The 21,478-nt window shown below is 47.4% G+C and overlaps 1 protein-coding gene and 1 non-coding gene across 2 annotated transcripts; one reads left to right on the top strand and one right to left on the bottom strand.

The window, feature by feature from the left end:
* The first annotated feature begins 1,683 nt into the window (after window positions 1–1,683).
* LOC116245566 (uncharacterized) lies at window positions 1,684–2,251 on the top strand. The gene is made up of 2 exons (XM_031617047.1): window positions 1,684–1,841; window positions 2,011–2,251. The coding sequence occupies exons 1-2, from the start codon at window positions 1,684–1,686 to the stop codon at window positions 2,249–2,251; spliced, it is 399 nt and encodes a 132-aa protein (XP_031472907.1).
* Window positions 2,252–8,242: 5,991 nt separating this feature from the next.
* Window positions 8,243–8,315, bottom strand: TRNAA-UGC (transfer RNA alanine (anticodon UGC)). Its single transcript has one exon. It is a non-coding gene; the product is annotated as a tRNA-Ala (tRNA).
* Between the last annotated feature and the right edge of the window lie 13,163 nt (window positions 8,316–21,478).

Genomic DNA, 21,478 nt, shown 5'->3' on the forward strand with positions numbered 1-21,478 from the left:
CCCAACCCCAACCCCAACCCCAACCCCAACCCCGAGTTATGAATAATCGATGCTATGCTACATATATATACTTATCCATAATCCATATAATCCATATACCATAGTCATCCAATAATAACCAAATATACTTTCCTATATAAAATACACAAAGCCAGTGCGGCATTTTAAATAATTTGTTGGCCGATGGTCATTTTGGGGATTATATTCTGATAAATTCAATTCCTTTGTGCGCGAATTATATTTTAATATTCAAATTATGAACGCCTAACTTATTCTCACCCCTCACGCCCTCCAGGAAAAAGGAAAAGAAAATCTAGGACCGCAGATCAACTACAACCATAAACACTCACCCTGCAGCAGCACAGAATCGCATAGCAGCACCAGCAACGGCTCCAATAAGTCATTCACACATAATTAATAACCGCCAACCGCAATACCCCACTCAGTATGAAAAATCTCCAAAGGAAAGGAGAGGAAACGTCAAACAGTATCCCATAACCACCCAGAAGGAATAAACGAACGATATTTGCAAGACATCTGCGAAGATGGAGTGCGCCACAAATGAGCAGCACGAGATGCAGGAATAAAAATAGATCACCACATGTCCAACATCCGAGCAGCAGATCCTGACCACCAACAAATCCCCCAAAAATAACCCAACGCCGCCCTTGTTGCCAATAACTCCCCTCCCTACTAGCCAGCAATAATCTAGGTCTTCCAAATGATCCGCGAAGGGGTGTACAGTCGTAACCGTTCTTACCTCCACGGTTGGTTGCGCAAGTAATGCATAAAATTCAAGCTGCAATTCTAGACCTACGCCAACTCGCTCTCGCTAATGGACTAGTACTACAAGTACTGCCCCTTCGAGAAGGAAAGCTTCGTGCAGACCGCCCTCTGCATGACCATCATCTCCTCCAAAGCCATCGAGCCGAAAGTGCTATACACCTCCACAGTATCCATGGCCAACAAGTTCGACTACGACCAGACACTCAAACGCGAAGCATCCATCCTGATGTTCTTTGAGTTTCAAGTCACACAGTTCAACTTTGTACGCGTGGCCACCGAGTACATGCGACGCTGGGATAGGGAATACGGGCAGGAGTATAATCGAGGAGGGAGTATCTGTTCATGGAGGATGGGTTGGCCAACTATCTCATGTTCCTTGAGGTGCTGTCTCTTTGCGAAAACCACCTCAAGTTCAAAGGGTCGGTTTTGAGGAATGACGTAAAGCGGATTTTTCGGTACGTCCTCAGCATCCGCCACAAGGAGGCAACCATGTGATGCCCCAACACATCATTGAGGAATATTTGCCCTCCTTGCAGAGAGCCAGCCACGAGATGGTTTTCGCCTACGAGATAAGGCAGGAAAGCGAGGAAGAACTGATGAAAAACTTGAGAGTGGAAACGCAATTTTAGACGACCAGGTAGGAGCTGACCAAAAGATACAACGCCTACCTTACAGCCAGAGAGAAATACAGATGCTACGGTGAATTCTATGCATGCTAGCCTGAAACTGTCTCCCCCATGATCTGCCCATCTTTTTTCAACAACTCCTCCATTCCAATTTCCATTCCCAGTTTTATAGTCCCCATCCTTTCCTCCCTCCATCCCCAGTCTCTCTTCCCATTTCCCCCCTCCTCCTCTCTTCAAAAGCTGTTGTTGCTTTCGCATAATTGTTACTAAGATGATAACAAAGGAGAAGAAGATCTGGTGCGAGGAGGAGGATGCCGCCCTCAAGCGGCTCTTCGAAGAAGAGGGGGAACAGAGCTGGTCAATCGTCGCCAAGAGATTGTCAGCAGAGTACAACTTCTCCAGGAAGAGCGCCAAACAGTGTCGCGAACGGTACTCGTACTAACATCCAGTTATGAAAATCACATCTGCGCAGAAGGACTTAGAGTGGAGTGGTCGCCTTAGGAGGAAAGACGGCTAGTGGAACTGCACAATGAGGTCGGCAATAAATGGTCTCTCATCGCTGCTCAAATCCCCGGCAAGTACATGAAGCCTTACTCAGGAGTGACAACTGCATAAAGAACCATTTCTACTCGAAGTTGCGCAAGATCCTGCGGAAGTTGAACACGGTCATCCACAGCCACCTGCGGCGGGAATACCGCCAGATCAACATAGGCACCCTCTACAAGATAGTGGAGGCCACCGAGGAGCGTTTCAAGGAGGAACCGGCCTGCGGATTCTCAGTCTCTGTGGCTTGCCAAGGTATCACGCTTTCTATTCAGAAGTTCAGAACCGGATGCTGACGGTGTCGATGCTGAAGTAGTAGTAATTCGACTCGGAGTAGCGATTGAAGATCTACACGGACATCGTGCGCGACGTGGTGGCGGTCAGCAAGCTCTACAAGCGCAAGAGCAAGAAAACGCGCAACTCCGCCATCCAGGCGCCCAACGCCCGCAGAAGAAGATCCGCTAAGCCCACATCCTCGTCAAAAACCCAGAGGACGAGGAAGAAGAGGACGGAGGGTACGCCAGCGACCCTCCTCAGCCTTCGAGGAGGAAGCAAAGGAGGAGCAAAAAGCTGTGGTAGTATAGGCGCAGCAGGAGAACATCCGCGATATACTCAAAGACGCCGGCATTCTCAAAGAGGAGCAATCGGAGGTGGATCGATCAGTCATCAAGTTCTCCTCCAAATCCTCCTTCCGCAGCTACTCGGAGAACAACAACATCGAATCCGACAACCAATTCTGTAAGTCATGCCCTATGCAGTTGACGATAGCGAAAACGAGAAGGGATTCAGCAGCAAACGCAAGGGCAGCTTCTTCAGGTATAAGAGTGCACTGTTTGATAACCCCTCCGAGTTCTCGGAAAGGGAGGGCGGCCCTGATTTTAATATTAACTGACAAGTTGACCATATCATTCGGGTGTACTGATGCTGGCGAGCTTGTTCATGGCTTTGGTGAGCATGTATGTGCCGATAGGCAGAATGGACAAGGTGAAGGGGGAAAGGCTACTTTTTATAGATTATTATAGCCATTTGAATGTGTAAAGGATATATGATGGTGCGTTGATGGCCTGAGGTTTTGGGATGTCGAGGAGATGTTTTTGGGATTGAGATGTATGATTGCATCCAAATTGGAGGTAATAATTAATTAAGATTGGGCTATTTCTTAGGGTTCCTCTTTGTGGAGGGTGATTTATAGGTTATTCAAGATTAAGTTCTTCTTGAGAAGTCGATAATGCGTATAGTTGGGTTGATGATGACCTTGGCATCGTTTGGTATGGTGGAAATGAATAAAAGCATAAGATAGTATGGTCCTGAGTGCAGGTATATTATCCTTTTGATTGGTTTTTACTGAAAATATAAGACAATTTCTTGGTAATGCTGCTGATCGGTGTTGTATCGTTTAGTTGTCTGAATAGATGCATTCCTTCGTATGGAATAGTAGTCAGCATGAAGACTTTATTGAATACTTGGGTAGTTGTTTGAACGATTACAGCTTGATGCATTTTTTTTCGAGGGAAATATAGGGCGGTTTGGTATTATTTTCTCTTGTAAGTGATAGGCAGAGGAAACGATTAAGTAGTTAATACGTACCAACTGGGCATCAGAGTAGCATTGCTTTAGATGTGCCATCCTTGCTATTCGTACAGCTATATTCTGCGAGCTTCGCATTGCTCACCATCACTGATGAACCTGTACACTTTAAGCTTCAAGATTACGTAGGTCTATAGCGTTAGTGGTGAGGTAATCTCCATAATCAGGACCAAATCTCGTTTTTGTTCGAAGAGAAGAGGTTTAATAAGAGAAGGATCGTCCGAAATGAGGATGTTATACCTTGGCTTGTCAGGATTTCTTATATTGGGTATGGCTGTGCGAGCGGAAACAAGTCATTGAGGACTAAATTGTGTTGGAAAAGCTGCCAATCTGTTGAGTTCGATACGAATATCCCATTTTTAGTATAGGATGCAGCCAGTACAAGAAGAAGAGGACTATTGTGACCATATGCTATCACGTTTTGGAGTTGGATGTCAAATTGACAATAAATTGGCGGACAGGTTCCAAAGAATATATATTTTATGCAGGAATTGCCACCTTATGGTAGATGATGCTGGTCTTAGAGTATACTGTCTTTTGGACGAAGAGATTATCAGCTATTTTGGAAGCACTATTGATGATCATATCTGGCTAGCAGGTTATCTATCGGGGAGAATACCAGTGCATTGTTCCTTTTCTCAGATTCGACCAAAGGAAATTGCTATTTCCGAAAGATTTCGATTCATTTATAGAAGGTAGGGTGAGAGTTTTGTTGGGATTTAAATTATATGCGGGTGAAAGACGCTTGAACGGAAGATTCTTTATGATATGCTTGGTTTAGTTTACAATTTATTTGGCTTTAGTCGGTGTATTATTTGCAATATGGCTGATGTTTCTAGCATTATCTTTTTCACTGTAAGTGATAGCCTGTCTCAGCTTCATTTCTTACGAACAAGATGAAACATATGATGAGTAATGCTATAGTTGCTCCCATAAAAAACTTACAAAAAGTCTTTCCATCATTACCTTCTTCATTCCTCTTGCGAGGATAATTCCCAATCCTAATTTAGCTTTCTTAATTGCTGCTATCATCATCGCTATCGGAGTCGACTGGCCTTCCCTATATCATAAATAAGAATCCATTATCATCTATATTATAAATATCAAAATTCAGAAGTGCTAATGTCTTCAGCTCGTCGCAAATAGACCTATAAACTTCCCACATAGTCCACGCCTAAACACCCCTATTAGCTATCTCTGAAATAGTTCACTATCTGCTGGAAAAGAGCTTAGAAGTTGCGTGTTTTCTTCCTGCGCAAATATCCCTGAGGTCTGCAAATAAACTGAAGAAGGGATTTAGCTCCATTCCGTGAACTGGCAAGTAAAGCACATCCCAACCGTACCGTTAGAACTTGGATCCGATTCCCTTGAAGTCACGGTAGGGCAAAGGATTCACCACTAATAACTTGTTGCAGGGTCCCGTTTACGGTCAACTGCTGTGACGAATCCCCTCATGACTTCATCAAACTCAGGAATAGTGTAGTCTCCAAATCTGGCGTCCCAAAGCAGCTCTCCAGACCCTGAGAGCAGTCCTAGAATGACGATGCTTTGCTGGATCAAAAGCTAAGGATGGTATATGATCTCTTTTTCTCCTCTCGCCCAACCGTTCTAGCGATCGTAGTACTCATTCACCAGCATCTCATCGTAAAAGTAGACTTAGAAACCCTAGCAAGGAAATTGCGAAGATGTAAAGCGTATGTTGCTCTTTGCGCCAAAGAATCTACTGAGTTTCTATCCCCACTGCAAACTCTCAACCTTTTCCTTCTAAATCTCCCATCCTTAGCACTCTAAGCAGTCCAGACCTTTCTATCTTCTCCTTGTGCTGCTCTGACTCCTCCAGAGCTGCACACATCTCCTCAGGCGAAAGGAAAGGATTCTCCTCCAGCAATCTTGTCAAAGTCTATATCCGCTTTTGCGTCGCTAGCGAGCCATTACAGGCCTGGGAGGTTTCGTTCCGATTCCTATAGTAAATACGCGGTCGAACCTGGCGAGAGGTTTGGAGAGGGTGGGATCGAAGCGCCACTATCGATATAAATTGTTTATTGTGGCGGGACTGGAACCGTAGCGTTTGGCCAAAGTGAAAAGGGCATTCTTAGGCAGTCCCATTATCATGCGTTTTGGTTTTCCTGTTTTTGTTGTTTGTTCCTCATCAGAGCCTCTTGGTTGTGCAATGTATCGAATTCTTCTCTAAGTTCCTCCAACTCATGCTTATCGAAAACCTTCCTAGTTTCTGCCATTTTTTTCTTTCGATACAGCCGACGTTTATATTCTTCATATTGTTTCCTCTATTGCATTTGCTCTTCTTTTTGCTTCTACAATTCTTCAGTCGATGGCTCTTCCCTCTTCACTTCTGCGAACCATTTGTTGTCGTCCTAGTCAGAAGGCTAGTCCCAATCAGGACAGAGCTGGATCGAAGGCTGTTTGCTTTTTGATGATCTTTTCACTTTTCTATGGGAGGATGGCAAGGATTTTATGCTGAATGAATTTTCGCCCATCGGACTAAATTTCGCTAATTTTTATGGCTTTAATCTGGGCTTTAGACTTTTCTGCTCTTTGAATGTCGATTTCTGGGGAAACCTTTACATTTTGATTTCTGAGTATTCCTAATTGGAGTAGAAACTTTCATGAGGGATATTCGGCTTGTATTTCTAATCATCCGACCAATCGATCCCGTCATCGAATTCATCATCCCGAATCCAGCATACACTGGGAGCATTGGATTTTGGCTTATTGATCTTTGGTCGATTGATCTTTTACTGATTGACTTGATTGATCCTTTGACCGAAGCATTGATGGAGTCTTTAAATGATTTACTTTCGCTCATTTCTTTTACTTCGCTTTGCTACTTCAGTGATCCTTTTTTTGACCTTTTTCCAGATTATTTCTTTTCCTACTTGTTCGATCTATTTGTCTACTGTGCATCACTTTTGCTCTTTTGGTCTTTGCTCCTTCTCCTTCCTTGTCTCCATTGATAAAAAGGTCATATCTTCTTGCTAATCTGCCAATAGCCATCCGAAATTCTTTCGCTCTTTCTTTTCCTATTGCTTTCCCTATCTTTTTCTTTTAGTCATGCTGGTTGCTCTATTCCTCTTTTTAGTCTTTTTCAAGCTCATTGATGTAGCTTTAACTATCTGACCCAAAATACATGCAATTTTTCTTGCTAGATGTGGTCATTTCGGCCAATCACTCTTATTGCATTTTTATCTATAGAAACGCATTATTGATATGTAAGCTTTGTAGGTATCGTAAATAATTATAATTCACAATACTTGTCAACTGATGTCAGACGCGACCACAGGCAACAAGATAGCCACTGGAGGAGCACAGGCCGGACTCACCATGACCAGCGTCCTCGGAAACATCGTCTATGCTGGACTAAGGGCACAAGGGAGCGATAATCGCTGGCCCGATCTATTCCTTTTTGTGGGATTCCCAGGGACCTTCTGACCTTTTTCGTTGTTGAAGATGGAGGCGAAAGCGCATATGGAGTCTATCTTCCCAAGAAGAAACCAAACAATTGATCATCCTCAACCTCATCCATCCTCCCTCATATAAGACTTGATATAACTTTTGAGAAGGCTTTGGAAGCTGAATGGCCCTGCTTCTGGACGTAAGGATACGTTATATGCTGTCTATAATTGCGAATGAGCAAGAATCATTAATCACCGCTGCGCGATCGAGAGATACAGCAATTGCTGAAATTGGAATAGCTTTTCCATTCACATTATCTGACCGAGGAACTGCTCAATGATATGATCGGCCTGTACGTTAGATTCGGGAAAACGTAGGGCAAGGCCATCATCCTTTAAAACTCTACTTCATGCAGAAGATAAAATTCGTTCTTTCCCGACCTTAGGTGGTGAAGGGCCTCTAAAGGTAGGGCAGCGAAGCCATTAAGGAGCATCACGAAGTCGAAATGCGCAGGATGGCGGAAGTCGCAAGGCAAAACCAATCCAATGGCCAACGGACAAAAGCACCCTTATCCGCTGAGGTCGAGAAAAGGAGCGGATGGCAAAGATAGAGCTGCAGATGAAGGTGATGAAAGAGGTGGAAGAAGGATGAACGCTTTTCGGGAGGGCATGGGAAGGTAAAGCCAACGGAGACAACAAAAGGAAAACTAAATCAACCAACTTGTGACCGAGCAGGATAAGGCCCTAGCTGAACGAAGAGCCAACAGGAAGAAAAAACTACGAAAGAAATCTGCTGATCTTACTGAAAAGGAAACCATAGTTGAAGCCGCCGCACCGCCCATACAAGTGGCAGAGTTGAAAATGGTCCAGAAGGAACTGAACCAAACCTACGAGAGATTCACGAGACTCACGCAGAACAAACTTAAACTGGAAAGCAATAAGAAGCCCAATAAGGGGAGAGTGCGCTTCCAAATTGAAGAAAAGGCATATTAGGAGGAGGAATTTTTCGATCAACTCAACGAAGAAGTCAAAAAAGAGGCACCCAAGAACATCATGAAGAAAAAATCATCCGTCCTTCTTTAAAAAGAATAACCCCAGCCACATCCCTCCCTCAGGCCACTCCTCCGCCCCTCCTTCCCGCGAGACCACAACAGTCTAATACAAGGCATTCGACCAAAACAAGGGAAGGGTGACGGTGCGTAACAACCAATACTAGTAGATAGACGAGGAGTAATTCTGATCTTGATGGCATTGGTGCTGAGTTTACGTGTATGTATGATATGAAAAATATGGAGTTGTGGGGAGTTGAACCCCAGGCCTCTTGAATGCAAATCAAGCGCTCTACCAACTGAGCTACAACCCCATCCGGTCTTTTAGCCTCGTAGGTTATTAAGAACAATAGTAGAAATCACGCCAAGGGTAGCCCTTCGCCCAGACGCAGCTTCGCCAGCTTCGGATGAAGAAAAACCTTGTACTTTCGACTCAGGTTCGCAAACTCCCGATCCGCACGCACTTTTCCTCCTTTTCTTTTAGGAACTTCACCTCGGACTTGGCCTTTGCGTGCACTTTCCGCATAATCATCGATTTTTTAGGATTGGCGTGGATGGTCAGCGTATCCTTTTTTTAACCCTCGGCTGGATGGTATAAATTGATAATCACAGGCAATTTTTAGTATTTGATTTGGTCTCGCTGTGGTAGCGGTGGATGCGCGTGTTTGTTTCCGATTGCGTGACCTAGGATTGGTTTTGGTTGAGGACTTTTATGCTTTGCTCCAGGTGAAGATTTTCCTAGGGGGCCTCGCGCATGATGGTGAACCTGTTCCTAGGAGAATGAAGAGCGTTTTATTTTCCGAGAAGAGGGTATCTGAGCATGGCGAGAAGGCCTTCTTGGGCCGCTAGGGGACATCGTTGGGAAAAGTTAGAGATCCCTGCTGTATTGAGCTTCACCTCTTTTAACTTTCTGTACTTTCGGGGCTAGATTTGGTCCTAATTGGCATGTCTTTCTTGATTATCTTAGATATTGTAGCCCATCCGAATGGACGTTTGATTGGATTAATCTTATTCTTCCTAATCAATATTCCTAATGATCTTGAGTCTCTGTTTTCTATCCTGATAAACTGCATCGCTTCTATCCCTCAGCGAATGTTTTTTCCCCGATGGATGATGGGTGAGCGCCTTTCCAACATCCGAGAGCTGTCTTTTCCTGTGGTATTCTTGGAAGTGGGCTGGAACTTCACTAAGTTTCTAGGGCAAATGGAGGCTTCTACGCATGGATCGGTTGATCTCCTCCCAAGATTCCCCGAGGGTTTTATCTTGGGCGGGTGGTAGGAACAAAAAAGGGCATTGTAGTTGTCGACCTCAAGCAGTTCTTCCATTATATGGCTTTGCAATATAAATAGAATGATTCTGCCACGATTTCACTCCGCCCTCTTCCCCTCTCCCTCCCCATTTACAATAAAATAATAATGAGAATGACCGGCCCAGGCAACAACGAGAAGATCAGCAAGGTGATCACCCTCAGCAGCAACTACAAAAGACACAGAGAAGTGGTAGCCGGCATCAAGGCAGCCATCGATTGCTCCGATAGCAAGCACATGAAAAAAGCACTCAAATTGTCAGCTGAAAAGGACACCTACACGAAGAAGTACGCCAACTCAAGTTGAAAGAACTGAAGAGGGAAAACGATGAAATACTCAAACGCATCGTCGGCGTCAAGAGCGCAGTCAGGAAAGAAATACAACCGATAGCCACGCAAAGGGACTCCAAAACATTACAACGCTCAACCTCCAGACAGAGCGTAACCAGCGCCGCCAGCGATACCTCATGCGCGTCTAATTTTCGACGTCGTACACTCAGACAGCAGGAAATTGAAAGAGAAAACAAAAAGATAGCAGCTCGTATCATGAAGCCCAAGAGGGGCAAGGAACAGACTACCTCGGTTTATGCAACTTCTATTAAAAGGAGCAAAGCTATAGTAGAATTCGCAGCCGTTTCTCCTAGCGATCCCAAACCATAATCCAATCGCTGGCCCTCGACGGTCTCAAGCTCAAAAAGCAGCACGTCCAATTTTTACCCCAACTCTCCTTCAAGCGTCTAGACCACTCACGCCACAGAGCTCAAAATTTAACAGCAATGGCCACCTCGAAATCCCCCAGGAAGGAGACCATTCAATGATCCATTTTTGCCCAGAGTCAGCATATAGTGAGTAGTATCGTGGGTGTGAGGACAATAGGGGGGCTTATGCTCCAGTTTGGCTTATAATCAGAAGTAGTTATGCTAGCCAGCGAGATTTTCAGGAGTAAATTTTCAGGCTACTCCATAAGCGACCACCACGAGACCTTCCTCCAAATCTGCGACCGTCTGCAGTAATTGTAGGAGATGCGGATCGTCTAGCGACTAGCGCGTCCAATCCCGCTCGCCCGTAAGCAGGAGCTAATGGGAGAGGTGAACGCCTCGCTGACGGTGGTGGGAGAGGGCATGGCGGAGGTGCAGCGTCTGTCTGGCGGGTTCAGGGGGAAGGAGACGCAGCAGGTGGGCGAGCAGTGCGTAACCGCCAGCTCCTGGAAGAACGGAGTGCGGCGCGTGCAGGCCAAACTCACCCACTTCTATGAGGAAAAGATGAAGCACTTTTAAGCGGTCAACAAGCACATGCAACTTGGACTCAGACTGGTCCAGCTGGAGGAGAAGGATTGGGCGAAGAATTGCCTATCACGAATGGGGCCCTTTTGTATTTGCGGATGATTCAAAGAAGGAGCGCATAATCGACCCTGATTGTAGTAATTCTTTGGTTTCATTCAAAAATCAAAAATTAAATTAAGATAACACTGGCCATCTACCATCACCCCCTCACTCGAATATCTCTGACTGCAGGTTTTCCACTTGCGAGTTCCACCGGTTCACGCGCTTGATTTCTTTGTTGAAGTACTCCATTTTCTGAGTGACGTAGTTTTCCACATCCTGCTACCCTCTGGCATCCCTCTCCTCCTCTCCATCCTCAAACTCCACCATCTCCGCCAGCTTGGCCAGTCTGCCCCTCTCCGCAGCCATCTTGAGGAGGCCGGGCACGATGGCCTTGCGAGTCTCGTTGACTGCCTGCCAGCTGGAGTAGAAGCTTTTCAAGCGGTTCACCGTCTGGGCCAGTTCGGCGGCATCGCAGGAAGTGCTTTGGCTGGAGATGGAAGGAGAGATGAGCTCAGAGGTACGCTACTCGATGGCTGTGAGGAACTTGCGGAGGAGGTCGGGATAGCCCTTCCTGGAGGTGGAGTATGGCAGATCGATGATCTCTGCCCTGTGGGAGTCTCTCGCCTGCTCAGGGTCGATCTTTTGGGCAACATGCTGCAGCCGAGTGAAGACTTCCTTCATGGTCTCTCTCAACAGCCGGTTTTCCTCCTCCAGACTGCGAGTATGTTGTTCGATGCTATTGGCTACGCCCTGCTCGTACTCCCTCTGCAGCATGGACCGATCAGGCCGGGCGAAAGGCGAGTAGACTTCGAAGATAGGGTTACGATACTCGCTTTTGTCTCCTTTCTGCATCATCTTCTTGAGCTTCTCCTCGAAGTTCCTTGCCTTGTCCTCCATGACGCGCAGACTAGTGGCCAGGTTGGCCTAGCGCTGGCTGGATGTCTTTCGCTACTTATTGAAACCCTCTTTCTCCTTGTTCCATTTCTCCCTGAATATAATGATGATTACTCTTTCTCCTTGTGCTCGCGTAGTAGACGATTGTATTTTTCGTGCAGTTGGTCTTTTTAGCGCACAACGGCGTCCCTCTCTGAGGCGATTTGGTGTTTTTCTCTCGATCGCTGCCGCTGGAGGTTTCGCTACTAGTTGTACTACTGCTGCAGCTGGCGACTTCTTCGCTTTTATTTGGAGATTTAGGCAAGCATATCGCGGATGCTGCATTGGGGGAGACTTACACTTCGGAGAGCGAGTTGATGGTATTGCTATCGCACAGACAGGCCTGCAGCTGTCCGAAGCCGGAGTATCGCAGGTCATTGTTGAGACTTTCTAGCCTGTTCTGCATGGCCTGTCTCTGCTTGGAGGCTTCGGAGTGGCGTTCGGAGAGGGGAGGCGCATTCTCCTTGGCGTGGGGGGAGTTTCCCTCGATGGCCATGCTGTTGATGCTGTTGTCGTTCTACTCGTGGTCGGAGTGGCGGTACATGGAATGAGTAATATAATTTGAACTGGGTGGGATAACTCAAACCACTCAATACACCATATGGTTATCACATAGTATTTAAATAAGGAGCTTGCAATGCTTTGGATTCAGGCAGGGTATTGGCATATTAATACCTGCTCTTAGTGATTAAGAGTCAGCAAACTATCCTAGGAAAGGGCATGGGTTATTGCAGTATGCATTTGGATAAGCGTTTCGCCACTTCCTTTATTGCAATTTGATTCAATCCCGAACAAAGCTTTGATTGTTAATCATAATGTTAATTGTATGATGAATAATGGGCGGAACAATCAATGCTTTAAGCCTTTGGTGAGATGCTTGTTGATATAGGCAACAGCCTATTTATTGTTATAATCTAACTGATTGCACTTCCTATAGTAATCCATTGCGTCCCTGCTTTTTCCCATCTTATCGTAAATACGTCCAATCTGGGCAAGTGCCTTTGAATCTCTGTCTCTTATCTCCAGGCATTTTTTAAGGCATTGAAGCGCGTTTTCAAAGTCTCCTGAATCCTCGTAGATATTGGCAAGGCCATGAAGAGCCCGCATGTCTTTTTAATTGTTCTGGATGCATTTGGTAAAACTGGAAAAGGCCTCTTACTTTCTGTTTAGATTGTAAAACATTTACCCAACCTAGCAAATCCTAGGATAATCCTCAGGGTTACAATTGAGATACTAAAGAATAAGCTACAGTCCTTTCTGTCGGTCTTTTGGGGCATATATCCATCCCAACCGAAGATAAGCCTTGCCATACTTGGGATCAAGTTCGAGTATCCTCTTAAAGTAAGCAATTGCTTTTTCCTAATTAGCGCAGGAAAACTAATCCCAGTAATCACCGTGGCCGCTATGATCGAAATCACCAGCATAGATGCATGCGGCCTTCCACAAGGCAGGAATGTGGTTGGGATTAAGCTAGAGACATTTCTCGTATTCGAGAACCGTTGATTCTGAGATGCAATCCGATGAAGCCAGCTTTTGGTACAGGGCTTCAGCTTTTGCTTAGTTATCGAGGCTATCCATTTATTATTATATATTAAAAGACGTAGCATATTAATTCTTTTATAATATTGCCTTGGTCCAATGGAAACTGATCGGTAGGATTATCTTTTGGCACCCCTGAACCATGGCCTTTAACCACAGATATCCATAAAGATGCATAATAGACGAATGGAAAATAGATGAATGATCATGTACCCGTATTGATTTCTATGTTCTTTTTGTGGAGCATCAGTTCCTTGCGATTGATGCAGTTGCCCAGGTTCTTCCTCTTGAGGAACTCGTAAAACTTGCCCAGATGGACGCAATTTTCCCCACAGAGACTGGCATGCATCAGCTAGTAGTGACGAATACTGCGGAGGACCTTCGACCACTGCGGATGCCCTTTCTTCCCAACGTTTTCCTATATCTAACGCACGAATCTATTGTGCTAGTCCCGCAATAGCCCCTACCGGTCGGTTTCGGTGATCTTGCCGGGGAGGTCGAAGCGGAAAGAGGAGTTCTTGTAGTCCAGGCCGGTTTAGTTGAAAAGTTAGGTGCGGTGGTACTTGGAGATGTTGGTGTCCTTGGGAGAGAGGAAGGAGTAGTCGGAGGCGTTGAGGTGCATGGAGCGGTGGTTCAGCTGGGAACTGCTGTTGTTGTACTTCAGCTGTTTCTGCTCGTTCTGGAGCAGCGCCTTGGCGTAGGGCGAGCTTTAGTAGATCTTCTTCTTGAGGCTTTCGGCGCGGTCCTGCCGCCCCTTGCCCCTCTATTCGATCTTGGGAAGCGAGCTTTCACCCTTTTCCGAGGGCTTGCGGAAGAAGGGATGGGTGGCAGTGCAGGCGTAGGCTTGCTCGATGAGGATATCTGAGTGGCAGGCCTCCTCCTTGTTGGATAGGATCTTCTCCCTGTCTCCGGTTGATTTCTTAGAGAACCGCTTGTGGATGGTGTTTTCCTCATCGTTTTTGAGGACAACCGTATCATGGTTGCTGGTCTCGCTGTCCCTGATCTTCTGTCCGCTTGGAGTGAGCTAGTAGCTGGTGGAGTTTGCCTGTTCCTGTGTGGTCTCCAGGATGGTTGTCACGTATCTGTTGGGAGAGATGGTTTTTTCTCCTTGCTGAATTTGGACTCGTTGGTCTGTTTGGTGGGAGGGTCTTTGAGGTCCTTGCTGTTGCGGTGGGCCTGCTTCTTGGCGGAGACGCCCTTCAGAAGGTCCTTGCGGCTGGTGGAGAGGGAATTGGAAGATTATCGCTTATCGACAGCCTTCTTGCCCTTCTGCAGGATCACCTTGGAGGATTACTACTTTGCTAGGATCTTCTTGGTGGAGGACACATTCGATGCCTTTCCTTATGCTTTGACTTATGCTGTGGGATTGGCAGTTCCTTATTGGTTTATATTTTAGGCGGCTGTTGCTATTTGCTCTTCGGTCAAGCTGGGTTTATTCATTTTTTATTTGGTTGATTCGTCCTATTTTCCTTCATTTTCATTTCCATTCCCTTCAGCCCTACTCAAAGAGGCATTTCTCACGATTTCCTGTATGTATTCGTTGATCTATGAGGCAAACTCACTGATTGGTTTTCCGTTTTGCATGAAAAAAGAGGAATACTGGGTCAGGAAAGATTTGATAAAGTCAGAAGTGATGTCAGTCTGAGCCTAACCCTCCTTCAACTATACTGAACGCCTGCTTTCGATCCCGGATAACTTGCTTTGACGCTTGAATAGGCTGCTGCCGGTGTTTTTTATGTTGGTTTTGGTGAGTTAGTGCAGGTTGGTATTGGAGGTGAGTTTGGAGGTGTCTGTGCTGATGGTTGACTTGTTTCTATTTGCTTGAATGGGGTGGTACGCGTAGTCGAGACTGTACCTCGGCATCGATTCAAGCAGAATTTGCGTATTCTTCTATTTCTGTTCGTTCATCGCCAGGAACTTGAAGAGCTCTCCCCTCTCCTCGTCGTTGGTGACTATCTCTGGCTTATTGTCCAGGAAGTGCTGCACCTCGTCGTACTCCATCCTGTAATCGCGCTGCTCCTCCTGCTCGACTTACCCCTTGGGACGGTGCTTAAAATACTTGCGGAGTTGGTCTGCGGCTCGGTCGAAGGCTTGCCCCACGTCTCTGGGGAGGTACTCGTCTAGTTCAGTGAAAGCAATGCGCGTTAACTTGAGCATTTCCGAGGTATTCTTTTCAGTATTGAGTAGAAAGGTATCCCAGGTGAGATCATCCGATTCCATTTGCGAATCCAGGTAGGCGCTAATGGCGTTGAGTTGCATCGAAATCCCCTTCAGCATGATCGAAGAATTATAGTTAGAACTTGAACAAATAGAAATCACAAGATGAAAGCCACACATATCAACAGATAGGACCGAAATGCACCTGGTAGATCTCGTAGCCCAACATCAGCATCGATCGTTATTTTCCACCCAGGAATTTCTAGATCGGAACCGCACGCTTACCCCAAGAGTAAATGCTCTGGAAATTACCCACGTTGCAGGTCAGCTCGAGAGTCCTAGCCTTGATCTTCAACTCCCCGTTGCCGAAGATTAGGTAGGAGGGGTCGAGGTCGATCCGCTGGATCCTGCGAGAGGGGGTGAGCTTGATGGGCTCCCTGTGGGGGTTCAGGGAAAAGATAAGACTGTCGCTGACCTGGTTGTCAGGGGCAAAGGCGCCGGAGAAGGCGCCCAGGGTCACGTCGTTGGGCAACTGGATCAGGATCAACAGGTTCTCTCTCTTTTCTATGTACTTGCAGAAGTGGTTGGGAGTGATGGGGTCGAAGGAAAAGAGCAACTCTGAACGGAGCAGTTTCTGCTCGAACATCTCAGAGATAAGGACGCGAGTCCCCACTGCGTTTTGGAAGTCTTGATGCGTGGGTAGGATCTTGGAATTGGGGAAATGATTGAAGAGTATGGCGTAGTTGTTTTCCTTTGTCTAGGATTAAGGTTCAGACTCGTCTTCAACGATGATGAAGGAAGGCTCATGCTTTCTATTCTTGCTCTACTGCGATTCAAGAGCACAGATCGGGGGAAGGGTGGGCTACACCAGTTCCTACAGACTGCGGTTGATGGCAAGGCGGGTCTGTTTCTGTTGTGGGAAATCGTGGGAGTTGAGTACGTTCATGGAGAGGTTGTTGTAGGAGTCCTCGATGTGGGTGTGGTGGGAGGGGTGGGTGATGGTGGTGCTCAGGGTCTCGCTCAGGTCTTTCACCTTGCCCTGCAAGTAGATGTTCTCGCCGATGGCCTGTTCCCGCTAGCGGTCCAGCCTGCTCACCTCGTAACGGTATTGCTGGATCTAGAGATTCAAATCCTCCACCTTGCTCTCCAGCTCATCTCTATCCCTCTGCAGGTTTACCATCTTCTCCCTATACTTTGCCTCCACTTATGCCATCATTTTCTCGCTATTCTTGCAAAACTTTTCCTTGATTTCCAGCTAATCGAGCAAGTCCTTCCTCACTTTGGACAAATCTTCAATATCAGACTTGAGTAGGGCAGTCTGCAGGGATATTTTCCGAACCTCCTGTTCCAAATCCTCCACCTTCGCCATCTAAAACTCCAACTGCTATATCAGCCTCTCCTTGGGGTATTTGTCGAAATCGGTATTCTGGGTTTATTTGATATCGATCTGGTCGATGTCGGACCCGATGATGCTGAGGGGGACGGAGTAGGAGCCGAAACTGCTGGTGAGGTTGGGGTGGGGGATATCGTTTGCGCTTTGGCGGATGAAGGAACTGATCTCCCTCTCTCTCGCGTTGGTGTTGTGGCTGTGTCGGGATTGGGTTTTTTATCGGGGCCGCTGTGGGGATTATTTCAAGGGCTTCTAGGATTATCGTTCATCCTCGGACTCCCTCTGGTCCATCCGCATCATTGCCTATTTTTACCTTCGCTCGGGGACCTCCACTTGCGCCATTTTAGGTTTTTAGTTGTTTTCCGCCATAATCTAGCTTTGGATCTTCGAGAGCTAATTGTACAGTTTGCTGCTCTATCTTTTGAGTTCTTCAATATGCAAGGCGAGGGCGTTTATTTCCTTACTAACCTCTGTATATCTTCCATCATTTTTGGGTAGAGTTTCAGCGTATCTTGCCAATTTGCTTTTGGATTGCTCCCTGAAGGGTATGGCAACGCTGAGATAGAGAAAATGGAAGATGCGCTGCCTGTTTTGGGAGAAACGGTCAGCTCGCATGAAGGTGGTGGCCTGGAAGGTGGTCCAAGCCTACTAGAAACTGCTCTTGAGGTTCTATTTTTACTCGTTGGTACTGCACAAACAACCCATCTGTACTTATTAGTTAAAATTACAATTTGGTGATTGTGGATACAGATGAGATTGGGAAAATATTGGGGAAGAGATATGCAGGAATAGTCGGGAACAAGTTGGAATGGATAATTATTGAAGGAAAGATATGCAGAAAGGAAAGAATTATCGAATCATGAATGACAATTAGTCTTTAAATAATTATGCATTAATCATCTATTAGGCAACATCAATAAGACATATCATCATAACTATGTCTGTTTGGTCCTGACTTATGCAACCTTTTGGGCTAATTAATTTATAAATAGCTAATAATATCCTCCGATGATGCAACTCTAAAAACCCAACACCCAAGCTCTCTTCCACTTCCTCCTCAGCGAACTCATCGTCGAATGCTCCTAGCACTTGCGGACAGCCGAGTAGGAAACCCCCGAGTCCAAGCTGAAATCCGTCGGGAAGGAACTCGGCTTCAAAATATACACCCAAATATGCCTCAGGAGGGGCATCACGTAGCGTCCCTCCTCTGTAGCCGACGCCCTCAAAAATATCAAATCCAAAGTCTTCAAGCACCTCTTCAACTACGAACTTTCCCCATAGACCAACACCTACCGCATCGAGTAACGCAAAGCAGTAGTCTATGGCATCGTGTACACATGTAATTACCAAGCGATGAGATAGCAGTGTATTTGGCGTGGATGCCATAGGGATGCCAGCTGACTGCCAGCTCCTTGGTGGCTGGGATCATCGAGGGGATTTGCACCAGCAGCGATATCAGGTGCACCGTTACCTGCAGGAAGGAAAACGAGAAGGAGGGAAGCAACACTATCGAATACTTGGTGGAGATGAGTGCGGAATAGGCGCAAAAGTGGTAGAAAAAGTGATATGAGTATGAGTGTATGATATAGGGATAGCTAGCGTAGCATGTATTGATGCATTTTTAACGATGATAGGGCTATTTAATGGATAAGCTAAACATATCATCACTATACGTTCAATTTGAGCACCTGGGAGCCCTTGGCGATGTAGTTGTGAGTGACCGCCACCCTCACGAACTTACTCTTGGGAAACTTGCTCTCCAGGGTGTCGTGGACCACTCCGTTCTTGGCCTTCACTTCTTCCCCCTCGGTCGGCTCCGGCTCCATCGCGTCCTCCTGCAGCTCAATCGCCTTGCTGATGTCCTTCAGGTAGGCCATCATCCGCAACTTGAACGGGTTGAAGTTGTAGTTCTTGCCCTCGAACTCGTAGGCCTCCATTTATATCTGCTGCAGGAGGAACTCTCTGGCCTCGAGGAGCGGGGTGAGTCTGGGTAGGATGAAGATCCTGGGAGCGCCGAACCGCTCGCCAGTCTTGGTGAGGTGGTGCAGCAGGATCAGCATTCGCTGCTAGGGCTTCAGCACGTTCTCCTCGGCCTGTTCGAGCACGAGGACGCTGTTCTTGTCCCTTTCAAGCACTGCAGCCAGGTCGCCCTTGTTTGGCACCCTTCCGTGCTCGTCCACGATGTCCGTAATGTAGCTCCTGTCCCTTCCGAGGAGGAAACTGCGCAGGACGAGGCCCTCCCGCTTGGGGAGCAGCGCCTGCACGCGTTCGTCCTTCTCAGCCAGCTCCAGCAGTTTGTCCTGGTAGGCCCTCTCGACGATTATCTTGATGGGGTCGCTCAGGCGCAGGGAATCGTCCCTGCAGTGGAGCGTGACTTCCTTGAGGAGGTGGCGTTCGGAAGCATTGAAGGCGGAGAGACCGTACAGGACCACTTTGTCGACCTTCACAAGCTAGGATAGCAAGTCATCGTCCTTGGCCTATATGGTCGCCTTCCCACTGCGTTTTCCCTTGTATTTCAGCACGATATTCTCAGCCGATTTCAATCCTTAATTTTCCTTCTGGATCTCCCCAAAAATCACCTCTCTGAGCTCCTGCACGGTTAGGCGTTTGCTCAGTTCCATTTCTAGGCTCTATTTGGTCTCTTGGCATCGGAAGGTAACCGACACCGTGTCCAGTTCTTCATCATAGAGCTTCCTTACCTCTCCTGAGGAGTTGTACTACGCGATGACGATGAGAAGCTGGTTCCTCGAGGGGGATGGGGCAGGGAGGAGTTCATTGTCTCCTAGTGCCAATTTGATCAATCCTTGCTTCTTGTCCTCGATGTAGTAAGTGTTGTTGAATTCGGGCGGAGAGTGGGCGGTGAGAAGGATGAGGAGGTCTTCCTTCCTGCTGTCCTTTTTGATGGTGAGGCAGTTGCCGAAGTAGAACTTGGGGTTCGCGGTGGGATCGTACACCTTCATTACGATCAAGAACTCGTCCTTCTGCGCCTATATCGGAGCGAAGAAAATGGTAGGGTCGGTGATGTCCTTGAAGAGCTCACTCACGGTAGTGCAGGAACGAGTGCGAATATTGACGATGGCTTCTTTTTCGGTGGCATTCCACATCAGATAGAGCGCCTCTTCCTCCCTCTCCCTCCGTTGCTGCAACTGCTATAGCCACTCCTCCATCTTCTGGCTCTTGGGCACCATTTCGATCTTCTCCTCCGCCACTTCCTCGCCCATCGCCATGCCGCTCCCCATGCACTACCGCCCCTACAGGTCCCGCCATCGCAGCAAGGGGATGTCGCAAATCGATTGCTTCCGCAACTTCTTCTCCTCGTCCAGACTCAGCTTCATCTTTGTGTGCTCGACCAGCCACTAGGGCAACTTGTTGTCGTCTTATGTCAGCTGCTGGCTGTACTGCTTGCTCAGGTAGACCAACATGTAGGCAGTGGCCTTGTTCTGCACCTGTTTCTGGACTACTTTCATCTGCTTGCTATCGTACTCCACCACCTCAGCAGACCCTCCGAAGTTGTAGTCCAGAGCGTGGGCTCGATCGACCTGCTCCACTCGTTCGTCGTTGAACCTGAACCACTTTCCCTCCATGCGAATGAAGACGTAGTAATGCCCTGAGGAGGCCTGGCTTCCTTAGTGCACCAAAACTGCATACAGTTCGTAGGGTTTGGGGATCTAGGGGTCTTGAGTCCACGGAGCGAAATCAATGCTCTCGGGGTAGGCACACCGATCGAGGACTTTCTAATTGGCTTACGTATAGGGATTGAACTGGAATCTCTTGAGCTGCAGCATCAGGACCGGTGGCAGGAACGATATCTTCAAGCCTGTGTAAGCATTGCTATACCTTTATGCGCATCTTGAAGGCCAAAAAGTTAAGTCCTGTATGCGTTATCAGCTTCCAGTTTCTGTTCTCCGACGTAGTCGTTGAGGGAGTGGGCGAGGGTGGGGGCGAGTGGCAATTGTAGGTCGTAGAAGCGTTCTCGATTTTAAGTCCTAAACTCAGTCTCTCAAAGTACCGTACCCACGTTGCAGCACTGGATGTAGTGCACCAGCTCTCCGCAGAAAAGCTAGGGAACGCTGCTCCACCTCGTCTAGCCGAGCACTGGAATCACGGTCCTCTCGAGGGCGTCGAAGAAAAGACAGGAAAACTATTGCGCGTCGTGCTGGACCTGCACTTCTTTCTTGGACCAACCGAAGGAACGGACCAGCTACTCGGGCGAGACTGGCTTCTCTTCGGAAAGCATCCGGTAGAAGAGAAGTTGAAGCGTGGCGGGGAAACGGTCTTTTTCCCTTACCTAGGACGCAAATAGCAGTTTTCTGAATGAGGTTATGAGTACCTAAACTACACAAGGTGGAAGAGCATTTGCAGGTAGCTATTCATGTAGCAGGTGTTGCCCTGGTTGACCAGTCCCCGGTACATGCGGGTCAATCTTTCCTCCCAGCGCAGGATGAGGACGATGAAGCCATCGGAGCGAGCACCCTCCGGCTTGAACCGCACCGCCTAGCTCCACTCGTTCTCGTGCATCTCCCTGCGAGTACTCTTGATGTTCTTGCTGATGACTTCGCTTTCGGCCAGCCACGAGTACCTCCCGTGGAGAACCAGCACTGCCTCCTCGTCGACCTCCGCCCCCGGCTTCAGCTTGCATACCACGTTTCCCGCCTCGGTCTGCACTTGGATGTCGATGGGGGTGGCCTCCACCCTGGTACTGGCGGAGGCGGTGGCGTTGGGAGCCGCCATCAGCGGCAGGGGCAGCTGGATGACCAGCCTGGTGAGCTCTCGCTAGTAGGACTGGAAGAGCAGCAGGTCCTATCCCTCCGAGAGGGGGATGACTTC

Source organism: Nymphaea colorata, unplaced genomic scaffold, assembly GCF_008831285.2.
Source record: "Nymphaea colorata isolate Beijing-Zhang1983 unplaced genomic scaffold, ASM883128v2 scaffold0742, whole genome shotgun sequence".
NCBI classification, from domain to species: Eukaryota; Viridiplantae; Streptophyta; class Magnoliopsida; order Nymphaeales; family Nymphaeaceae; genus Nymphaea; species Nymphaea colorata.

Bases quoted from the DNA above. Each gene is read 5' to 3' on its own strand.
- LOC116245566 (XM_031617047.1), top strand. From the start codon at position 1,684: ATGATAACAAAGGAGAAGAAGATCTGGTGCGAGGAGGAGGATGCCGCC. The intron at 1,842-2,010 runs GTACTCGTACTA...AGCCTTACTCAG, and splicing joins GCCAAACAGTGTCGCGAACG to GAGTGACAACTGCATAAAGA.